Here is an 11,329-nt window from a genome sequence, read left to right as displayed (position 1 = left end):
TAGAGCTCCATGCGCCTAACTCCGAAGGCTGCCGGTTCGATTCCCACATGGGCCAGTGGGCTGTCAACCACAAGGTTGCCAGTTCATTCCCTCGAGTCCCACAAGGGATGGTGGGCTCCACCCCCTGCAACTAAGATTGAACACGGCACCTTGAGCTGAGCGGTCCCGGATGGCCAGTTGGTTGGAGCCTGTCCTCTCAACCACAAGGTTGCCGGTTCGACTCCTGGAGGTATGGTGGGCTGCGCCCCCTGCAACTAGCAACGGCAATTGAACCTGGAGCTGAGCTGCGCCCTCCACAACTAAGACTGAAAGGACAACAACTTGACTTGGAAAAAATAAAAAGTCCTGGAAGTACACACTGTTCCCCAATAAAGTCCTGTTCCCCTTCCCCAATAAAAATCTTTTTAAAAAAAAAAAAAGGCCAATTAAGTCAGAATCTTGAGGAATGGGATCAAAATACCTGTTTTAGAAGCTCCCCAGGAGGCTAATGTGCAGCCGAGGTTAAGAAACACTGATCTACAAGGGTATTATTACTTGTGAGTACTTAGCCAAATGTCTACCTGAAACGGAAAGATTTAAGGGTTTTCCAGTTGTTGAGTGAAAAGGCTTCTAGGCTTTGAAGTCAAATGGAACCACTTGGTAAAGTGGCCATGAGCAAATGATTTAACTGTGCTTAAGGATAACATCAGCGACCTTAAGTCTTGACGATGATTCCATTCCAGAATGTGCACAGCACTTTGTGCAGGGCCTAACAGAGTAGGCACTCAAGTGGTGTGGAGATACTGTTCCCACTGGTGTGCCAGTAGGCAACGCTGCAAGTCAAGAACACGTGAGTGCTGAGCTATACCCTGAGTAGCTATTTGTAACTGCCCAGCAGGGAACAGAGATCTGTAGTGAAAGATTCAAATACAAAGAAGCAGGAGTGAAAGAAAAACTTTTATTTAAAAAAAAAAAGTGGGCTCTGGGAACAAGGTTAGTCCATTCGGGCCTTCAGTGTCCTGGTGGTGATTTTGTCCTTCTCACTGCAGAGGGAGAAAGTAACAAAACATCAACACCCATCTAGACTGCAGAACAAAAGGCTGTCCTAACTAGGTTTAACTGTTTTGCTCATGTTACATTAATAATAGCTTGTCTCCTCAGCCTGTGGTGAGGAACGGGAGAATGGAGAGATGGGAAGACTGGTGAAGACTTCAACCATCAAGAGTTGAGGAGATTCCGGGCTGGAAGCCCTCCAAAGAAGGGAAGGAACTCCTCCAGGCCTAGAGAACGAGTCATTTAGGAAGGAAGTATGCTGGCTTTCACCTCAAGAACATAAAAGAACCAATCTGTTTTTCATGGTCGTTAAGCAGGCTATCCCATAACAAGAGTCCAAATGCTTATTCTGCGATGCACCCAAGGAAAGCAGCTGGGAGAATACCGCCTACTGCATCCCATCAGGTTCCTGGTGACAGCCCCAAACAGTTAAGACGAAAAGGGGATAGCAGTTAGGGAGCAGGCTGGAGATTAGAGATAGTTCCCAGAGTTCAGTGCTTCACACAGTTGTGGGTTCCACGACTGGTGGGAATTGGGAGAAAGGAGGGGAGCTGCGAGAATTTTCATCAATCTGCAGCTCATCACCACACAGGTCCCTGAGACTCTGGGGGCACTTAAGGAAGGAAAGAAATGTCTATCGTGAGCAAAGAGGGAGACTCGGGGTCATGGAGCCTCACCTGCTGTAGGGCAGGAGAATCTAGGTAGCTGCCACACTTAGGGAAGCATAGATTTCTGTTATCCTGCATGTCTGTCACAAATGCCTTTCTTATCTCGCACCTGACCAGGGGGCTGGGAAGATGAGGTGTTTGTGGGGGAGGAAGAGGGAAGTGTCTGCGAAGTTTCTAGACTTTCAACTCATACTCACATGATATGGACGACGACACCCATGCCTGACACTGCATCTCGGTCCACAGCATTCAACATGGCTTGTGAGATGGTTTCAAACAGGTGTTCTGGATCCTGACAATAGCAGAAGCCTTTCAATCCCCAGAGCCTTGGACCCTAACTTGGCCTGGCTCCTAAACTCTTTTTTCTAGGCTCAAGGTCCCCAGCTGTGGCCCCTCCTGTGCCTGAAGTGAGAAGCCCCCTCAGCTCCCCCTCAGAAGGAAGCAGAGTTATACAAGGTAAAGTTCAAACCCAAAACTTCCTCCACTAACCGGCAGTGTGACCTTGGGCAAGTCACATGTCCCATCACTGAGCCTCGATTCCTCTTCTGTAAAATGGGAAGAAGATTCCCTATCTGGCTCCCATGTGCTTTGTCAGATATCTGATGGACTCTCCCCATGGTTGTCCCATAGGTACCTCAATAGTCAATCTGTCCAGGCATGACAGCACATTTCCCCCTACACCTGTTCTTTCTCCTACATGCTCTAGCTTGGCATAGCTAGAAAAGTCAGGGGTCCTCATTCTCCAATTCCCTCACTTCTGTTTTAAGTGACCAACTCCTCTAGACTCTGGCTGCCCCCTGCCACCGCCACTGTCTCTGTTCAGGACCTCAGTGCCTCCCGCCTGCTGGGGACTACAATAGCCTCTCCCATCTACCTGCAGGCCTCTGGTTCCTTGGGTTCCCAATTGCCTTTGACACTAGGCCAAAAGAAATTCAAACTCCTTGGTACGGCATTCAAGGCACTTTGAAGTCTCATCCCAACCTCACTTTCCGTGGTCATCTCACCCCACTTCCTGCCCACATTCCAGCCGCCACAGAGCTCTCCCCAGTCTCTGAACACACTGGGCCCCACCTGGACCTGTGCACAGGCTGTTCCTTCTGCCAACCAGGCCCTTTCCTCCTCTTCCTCGCAAATGGCATTTTAACAGGTACTGCTTCGTTAGGCTGCAGTAGCCTTTGCAGACAGACTATCTGGTTTCCCCAGAGCCTGCCAGATCCGGCACAGCAGACAACCCACTGTCAGGCATTGTTCCAATCTTTTCATGTGTTTTCCTCACACTTCCACTCATAAGGTAGGTTCTATTATCACCCCCATTTTACAGCCAATAAAATGGAGGCAGAGAGGTAAACTGATTTACCCAAGAACACAACTAATGAAATGGTAGGTGCAGCTTGTTTTCCAACCCAGACAACTTGGCTCCAGAGCCCATTCCGTTGAGCTGCCTCTAACCCTGCACTTTGTTAAATGTTTGTTCAGTGAATGAATGTGAGAATCTTGAAAACCCAATGTGAGGAATTATTTGTTGTTCTAGCTAATACATAACTGGAGTGTCCTAACAGAAGGCCCTCTCCTCTGCAGCCAGCAGCTCACACCAAGGCCCTGGCGGATGGAGTTTCTGGCTCAGCAACTGTGGCTTTCTCTCCGGCCTGCACCCTTCTCCCCACTACCTGCCAGGTAAACACATTTTTCCCTGACGGCCAAGGAGGGGTGGATCTCTCAGAGCCCAGCCCCACCCCACCCCAGGAACTCACCATGTTGGGCTCCCAGAGGGACTCGCACATCCCATACATCTGCTCCGCGCAGGTGCCACTGACCACAAAGTCGTCAGTCACCATGGGGCAGCCAATGAGGTCTAGAGAGCAAATGAAGGGCTTAAAGGTCTTCGGATCCAACCCAGCAATGACTGGCTCAGTATAGTAGGGGCCAAACCTGTGGGGCCAGGAGCAGAGAGAGAAACCAGAACTTAACACTCACTTTCCTGTTCAGACAAGGCCCCTGGCCCAGGCCCTGGGAGGAAAACGGAGGGCCTGCACGGAAAGATCCCCTTTCCCTGTAGCCAGCTTTGATGAACTCTTTCCCCCTCTCCTGGCATCTGGCAATGCTTTAAGATTTTTATTCTCTTTTCTCTGGCATTTACCTTCATATCCTTCTCACCTCTGACCCTCTCTTCCTCCTCCTTTCTTTGGGAATTCTGCTTTCTCCTAATCTTCCCTATCCTAATCCAGGTCCTAGCATCATTCAATTCCTCTCTTTATACATCTATACCTTTATTCCTTTCAAAAATGGATTTGAGGCAATTTATAAGAAAAACACTGAAAAATGAAGTGAAATACAAGACACTCAGACTAAACACAAAGTTTTGATGTCAGCCTCTTAGGAGGCAAGGCAAAGAGGGGTGTTCAGCGGGCTGGCTCATTCTCATCGTCTGCCAACACAAAGTAGCCGCTCATCAGAAACTTCTTCTAGACCCTGAGCTTTGAGGAGAATCAATCTTAGGGATCTTAATATAGAAATACTTGAAAACTACTGGCCAGTATTCTCAATAGAAACTGTACATAAAGAGGCATTACCTATGTCTTATATTGGCTCTCAGTTTTCTGAGGGCATGACCTTAAGTTATAGCTCTGTAAAAGAGAATTCTAAACAAATAAGTTGAAGGTAAAGGTATGGGGTGGGGTAAGGTACTATGATCTGGTGTTTTTCAAACAGATCCCTGGGTATCAATTTCTATAAGAAACTTGAATTTTTGTATTTCCTCTCAATAAACTGAAAATAAAGTTCATAGAGGAATATCCTGGATTATCTGGGTAACAGTCTTAAACTAAATACAGTAACCCAGTTCAGGGCCTGCATTTGCACTTCCAATAATGTTGCTGCCAAGGTATCACCCAAAGGTCAGTGTTTAACTTTTCCTGCAGTCTTTCACAAACAGAGGTGCCTGATGGATTCTCTGGGTTCCACGAGAAGCTATTCCTTTAAAAACTGTCTGCTCAACTTTGTAAATCACTGTATTAGCCTATCCTACTGGAAAATCAATTTTAGTTGGGCTTGTAGAGAAAGCTCCTGGCTATATAGCAGGTTAGAATCCAGAATTTTCCAGGTGAGCCTCAATGTCCTATATTTTTATTGTTTTCAATAAACATGAGCCATTGAATATATACCTTAATGTGAGTTAATTTTTACAACTTTAGAGGACCCCTGCCTCACCCCCATATAAATCAATTTTAAAAACCTTTTGTTAAGCCTTTCTCAGTTTTGGCTTTTCATAAACATGATTACTACAGACAATTCACAGCTGAGGATATTAACTTCTACTTAAAAAGAAAAAAGTAACACTTTTTGTTTTTAGCTTTTTAATATTAAAAAAGCAATAATATTGCTCCAGGTAGGGAAAGAGCAAAGACTTAGTTTTGAAAGCTAAAGAGTACTTACACAACTTTTCTAAAAAGTCTAAAATTACTCCAAAATAAAAAGCTAAAAAAAGAAAAAAGAGCTGAACATGTCTTCTTGACAGTTTTGCCCAGAGGTAGGTGGGGAAAGTACCTATGGGCTTCTCCCTGCAATTCCATCCCAGCTTCTGCACTGAATTCTACAGGTTGGCCCCCTTCTTTTCTCATCATCAAGTCCTCAAAGAGAACTTACAAAAATCAACATACCCATTGCTTAGATTCCCTGCTATTCCAGAGAATCTATGTCACAGAATTCGTTGTAGAGTAAGGGCTGCTCTATTCCCTGCCTTCTGAAATAGCTTTTTCTTTTCTATTTGGTTGTCAGTCTCATAGAAAACAGACCCATAAAATAAAGGTATTGTCCTGCAAATAAGAAAAGGGAGAACAAAAAGGGATCCCCTTCCTGGGCACCCCTCCATACTACATGCCTACTTGGCCAATCAAAGGTGCTGCATTCCCCGGGTCCCAGGCTACACAGCAAGTCCTCACTTAACGCTGTCGATAGGTTCTGTGACTTTAAGCGAAACGGTGTGTAACAAAACCAACTGTATCACTGGCTAATTGATATAAACAGGACTTAAGTACCTATGGCATCTCATCAACATTATAACAAAACGATGTTGAACAAAATGTTATTTGAGGACCTGCTCTATTTCCACTCACCGTTTCTCATACAAGAGATTGGCCACCATGCTCATGAGGGTGTAAGGCTTGATCTGCCGACCTTCCTTCAGCTCATACAGGTTCAGTCGGAACTTGAGGCGCTGGGCACTGTCAAAGAAGAAAAGTGAGTTAGTAAGTCACTGCTGAATGTCCCTTAGAGTCCCACCTGTGAAGGCCAGGAGGTGCATCGGACGACACAGTTTCAGCCCTCGCCAAGACTCGCCTCTTCCCGTCCCAGTGATTCCCTCACCAGAATCCACCCTCATGTCCATGTTTCAGGACTTGTCTAACACTTAACACCTGCAAACATACCATTCTACTAATCTTTCCCATACGTCTTTTGAGAGGAGAAGAGGGGAGTAAAAAAGTATATTTCCCCCCTTTTTTTGAGGAATAATTTATATACAGTAAAATGAACAGCTCCTTCTACACTCTTGGCAGGCATCGGCTGCAGACATAGTCATGGCAGCTCACAGCAGAAAAGTGGACTGAGTGAGCTGACTTGGGCTAAGCCTTCATCCTCCAACTTAATTTTTCCATCCATAAGATGAGGACAAAATAAACCACCTGGTGGTGAAGTAATGTATGGGTATATGACAAGAGCCTTGGAAAACTACAAAATCTTATGTGTTTTAAGCAGCAGCTGTTGCACTAAAGGACTGGAAGTTGCCTAAGAAAAAGGCCACAACTCCAGTGCCATCAGAGAGCTCAGGGATATGCCCCTGCAGGGAGCAGACTAATGTCATACCTGCTGGAGGCAGAGTCACAGGCCACCAGAACAAAAAGCCTCAGACATGACCTTAGCTTCATCTTACAAGTGAGGAAACTGGCCTCGCAAAATTAGCAATTATGCCCACAAGCAAGCACATTTGGTGAGAAAAGCCTCCTGAAGAAAAGGAAATGGCGTGAGGAGAGCAGCAGTGACCGCACAGAGGCAGGCTGATGGGGGCCTTCACACTGATGGGATTCTCTGATGATACCAGGACCAGGAAAAAATGGCTGGTTGGGTTAGATCTCAGGAATAATTTCCAAATTGTATGTTCTTGAAACAGAGAGCTTTAAGGGAAATGAGAAATTTTTATGCCAAGCTTTCACCCACATTAGTGAACTGGTCTCTCAATCTTGTAGGAACTAAGTCCAGGAACTGCTGCTTAGGCTACCAGCTTCCTGCAGGCCCTGCCACCTGTGATCGCATCTTCCCTCTTGAAACCCTATCTTGATTCTTTTCTCTTTTTCTCTGGCTTCTCTTCTATTCCCCACTGTTAATTACACATTCAGCTCTTGAACTGCAACTTATTTATTCCCTCTACTTTGTCTCTGCAGAATCTGTTTCCATAGATTTAACAGCTCACCAATGCCTCTCCGGCTCTTGAGATATAATTTCATACCTCAACTGCTCGCAAGATGTTTCTACTTGGCTTGCCTTGTCCTCTCAAAATTGGTGTCAAAATCAAGGTCATCTTCTTCCTCTAAAACTAGTCCTCCCAATTCCTGTTATTAGTCAACATACTCAAAATAGAAACCATCTTTAAAACATTTCTGGGTTGCCTACATGTCAGGTAACTAGTCCAGACACTAGTAACAGATAAGACATGACCCTGACCTCAATGAATGGTTCCTTAGCTTCAGAGTATCCAAGTAGTCACTAAGGCTGGTCAGCAACAACTCTCAGAAGTATCTTCCTTTCTTTCCCTACCACCACGCCCTGTTAGGACCATAACCCTCACACCTGGACCAGCGCAATAGCTACCTATTTAATCTCCCAAACCCTCCCTTCTCTCAAATCACAGATCCACTGCCAACTAGATAACAAATCTAGCGGTTACTATGCACCAGCTCATCATGGGTCAGTTATCTTTCTGTATGCCTGTCTTGTCTCCCAACTAGACCTGAGGTTCTTCCGGACTGAGTGCAGGCTTTGGCTTCATAGAGGCCTGCATGGGATCTGAGCTGACATTTCATTAGCTTGCATCTCGGTCAAGACACTCTGAGACCCTCGGTTTCTCATCTGCAAAATAGGGCAGCACCATGGTAATGTCGTTAAAAGGATTAAATAAGTCCATGCAGGTAAGGTGCGTTCCACAGTCTGGCACAGAGTAAATACTGGTATAAATTGGTTGGGATACTTACGGTGACCGGCAAAGACTCAGACTCACTGGTGCTGTTTGGTACGTGACTGACACCCAGGCCACTCACGACGCCAGGCAAGGCTGGTCCAAGAAGAGGCCTGGGTGTGGGCTGGGTACCCCGACACTTACACGGTCTGGACGTCGGTGGCTAGCCCGGCCAGGCCGATGTACAGCCGGTCGCCCATGGGAAAGATCTTCTGGAAGTCCGTGGTCACCATCTGGGCCTGGATCCCGAAGCGCCTGTCGGCAGCGATGGCCACACAGTCCTTCCCCTTCATGGCCATGACGGCCCCTCCGTTATAGGACATAATAGACTGGGGCAGACAGAGCGGAGGGGCTCAGCGCGAGGGGCCAAACGCGGCCATAGCCCCTGGCCCAGCCCCTGATCCGGAGGCTCCTGTACACACTGTCCTCCATTCTGGAGGCGCCTGAACGTCCCGAACTCCAGCTCTGAGATTAGCCCCATGGGGCTGCGAGGAGCCCCCTTGGTCCTCACTGCAGTGCGCTCCCCTTGAAACTGGAGCCGCGTCCTTCAGTCGATCACAGACCCCTCTCCGCTTCCCAAACCTCCCATGACCCCCTCCCCGTTTCTCAAGCCCTACCCCGTGTCCCTTCTCCTTGCTCCCCATCTCACCATGATTGCAGTGTATAAGGACCTCCAATCGCCACTACTCCAGCAAACCAGCCCGGGCCCTCACAGCGCAATCACTCTCGCTACTTTCTCTCTATTGGCTGAAAGACGGCCCTTCCGGGATACTTTTGCTCTCTTATTGGCTCTTCACCCTGCCAGTCACTAGCACGGGATGTTTCGTTGAGAAGTCAAAACGAAAAGCGGAAAGAGGAAAATGAAAAGTCACTGTGAGTGCGGAAGAATCTGGCGTCGCGATGCAGGCTGGGATTGTGGCTGTTCCAGTCTCAATACTCAGGGGACTAGGGACCGGACCTGCTTGCACGTGGGCTGCTGAAGGGCTACAGTGTTGCCTTATCAACACGCTGTATGGGTCAACCTTATTACTCATGTTAACTTGTTTCATTTATTATTCCAGAAATCCTCACATCTATTGTGTGCTTGGCACTACGCTAGGCTCTGGACATTAACTGGCCTAGAACGGTGCCTGATATTTAGGAGGCGCCCATGAAGCGCATATTTAATAATACGAAGAGGATAGGTAGGAGGGCGTGGCGGGTATTCTGCAGCTGCAGGGATTAATCTGGAAAGGGGAGGTTTGAGGCCGAAGGTTGTTCTGCTTTGGGGGATCTCAGTAAGTCGACTTAACATATCCCCAAGTCTCGGGTCACCCTAAAAAGGGACGTTCCAAGCTTGCCTTATCTAATATCCGGAGGAAGCCGGCGCCAACCTCTCCAGAGCCAGTGGAGGAGACGCGTGCGCGTCCTGCCTCCTTCCCTCCCCGGATCGGGAACTCTTCTTTTTCTCCCCGGGATCTGACTTCTTTCGCCCCATTGCCGGGTTTCTGTTCCGATTCCTGCGCCGTCGCAGGCTCTCTGTGATTGACTCGGCTCGCCACGGATGGAGCAGTTATGTGGTCTCTGTGGCGCAATCGGTTAGCGCGTTCGGCTGTTAACCGAAAGGTTGGTGGTTCAACTCCACCCAGGGACGCTCTTCCATTCCCCCCACCCCCCAAGCATTATCATCCCAACCGCTGAAAAGCCAAATTTGGTGTGGAAATGGCAGACACAACATTTTTTCTATGGCAAATCAGAGAGCAATTGTGATTGAACATTTGTTGTTCAGTTAATGGGGTAATTTCTCCGGCATTTCCTCCACCGCCTCCCTACCCCTCCGCCCTCAAACTGGATTGCAGGAAAAAGGAAGACAGAGGTGTTTGTCTCTGTGCAAAATACGTTTCAGGTTGCATTTTTCGTAGGATTAAGAATGAATTTGCAGCGGAGGTTGGACAGTATTCCATTGTTGGCCTCACCGATGTTACATTCTCGAAATACATTTGGAAGGGGAAAAAGTGCGATAGACAAAGGCAAAGACAAACTGAGGGATGAAGAGAAATGTGAGAAGGGGAGAACATAGCTGTGATATACAGAGAGACAGAATAAGGGGGCATGACAGAGGAAAGAGGCAGTGCGAGTGGAAAACAGAAATGGAGAGAAGGAAAAAAGAAGCAGTTAATATGAGAAGCATCAGAGAAAGGAAAGCAACAACAAAACATTTTTTTTCCAGAAATACACACACTTAAGTGAGGATGGGGAAATAGAAGCAGAAACTGACAAAGGACATTATTTGGGCGACAGGAGTAAAGGACAGCAGACTCCCTCTCCTTACCATTGTCATTTTCAGTGTGATCTTATCCTGGCAGTGGCTCTTGGTATGCGCTGGAAATAATTACCTAGGTTTCCCGGGTTCCTGCTCTCTAGAAACTTCAAGTCTGTCACAGATACATTGACTCTTCTGATGAATAGTTGTCAGGTAGAGGACCATGTGAGATACTACAACTAACAGAACTGAGGGGAAGCATTGGCAACTAACGTCTGCCAGAGGTGCATCTGAGGGCACATGGTCGGAGTCTTCCCTTTTATGAAGGAGCTAAGCAAAGGACTCGCACTCAAGCAGTTATCTTTCATATCTGCTCTTCTTAAGATTGGGCTCAAAGGAGGCCTCTTCTGAAAGCCCTCCCCAGGGCTTACCTGCCAGGTGAGGTGAGGGCAAACCGGAGGGTACACAGTGCCATGGGAGCTAACCGGACAGGCTATGTGACCCTCCAGTTTGCCCCCACCGACCTGCGAGCACCCTGTGGGGAAAAGCCCACCCAGCTCATCAGCTTTATGTGCCCTGTGCCTGATGCAGTATTTAACATTGATACTCTGCTTTGTCGGGAAACCAGAGTTTAGATGTGGGAAGGGTTGGGTTAGAAGGTTCCCCTGCTAAACCAAGTATGTGGGGACCTGTCGCCCAGGACAGAAATTATTAAAATAAAGTTTTAGTGGGTAGCTGGTCTTCAGCATGTTCCTTCTGTCTTGCGGTTTGCTTGTGACTGGTGCTTAATAACTGAGGAACAAGTGAATGGACCCCCTGTGAGCACGGTGGCACCCTGGGGCAGAACGCCAGGATTAAAGGGCACAGTGGGGACTCAGAGGGATGTCAGCCCTCTTCCTAGTAGCAGATACCCGCCCCCCCCACACACACACCCAAGGGTAGCCCTGGATGCCCATATGGGTCGTTGGTGGGATGGAGATCTTTGCAAATCTATAGATTTCTCTTGCCCAGGATCTTCTAGCCTGAAAGGAGTGGCAGAACAGAAGTTTGTGTTGTGCTTTCTTCTCTGTAAGGCGATTGTGGGACAGAGGAAGATGCACGGGTCTTTCCTGGCAGAGTCCAAGACTCAGGCGACACACTTGCCCTAGGGACAGTGGGCGT

At 47.7% G+C, this 11,329-nt stretch overlaps 1 protein-coding gene and 1 non-coding gene across 2 annotated transcripts; one reads left to right on the top strand and one right to left on the bottom strand.

The window, feature by feature from the left end:
• Positions 1-923: 923 nt before the first annotated feature.
• Positions 924-8,733, bottom strand: PSMB3 (proteasome 20S subunit beta 3). The gene is made up of 6 exons (XM_019740633.2): positions 8,576-8,733; positions 8,071-8,255; positions 5,813-5,920; positions 3,452-3,629; positions 1,898-1,992; positions 924-1,022 (listed from the first exon to the last, which is right to left on the bottom strand). The coding sequence occupies exons 1-6, from the start codon at positions 8,576-8,578 to the stop codon at positions 974-976; spliced, it is 618 nt and encodes a 205-aa protein (XP_019596192.1). The 5' UTR covers positions 8,579-8,733; the 3' UTR covers positions 924-973.
• Positions 8,734-9,485: 752 nt separating this feature from the next.
• TRNAN-GUU (transfer RNA asparagine (anticodon GUU)) lies at positions 9,486-9,559 on the top strand. Its single transcript has one exon. It is a non-coding gene; the product is annotated as a tRNA-Asn (tRNA).
• The last annotated feature ends 1,770 nt before the right edge of the window (positions 9,560-11,329 follow it).

Source organism: Rhinolophus sinicus, linkage group LG15 (assembly GCF_036562045.2).
Source record: "Rhinolophus sinicus isolate RSC01 linkage group LG15, ASM3656204v1, whole genome shotgun sequence".
NCBI classification, from domain to species: domain Eukaryota; kingdom Metazoa; phylum Chordata; class Mammalia; order Chiroptera; family Rhinolophidae; genus Rhinolophus; species Rhinolophus sinicus.
Note: the sequence above shows the minus strand (reverse complement) of the source record. Positions and strands in the feature narration are given on the sequence as shown.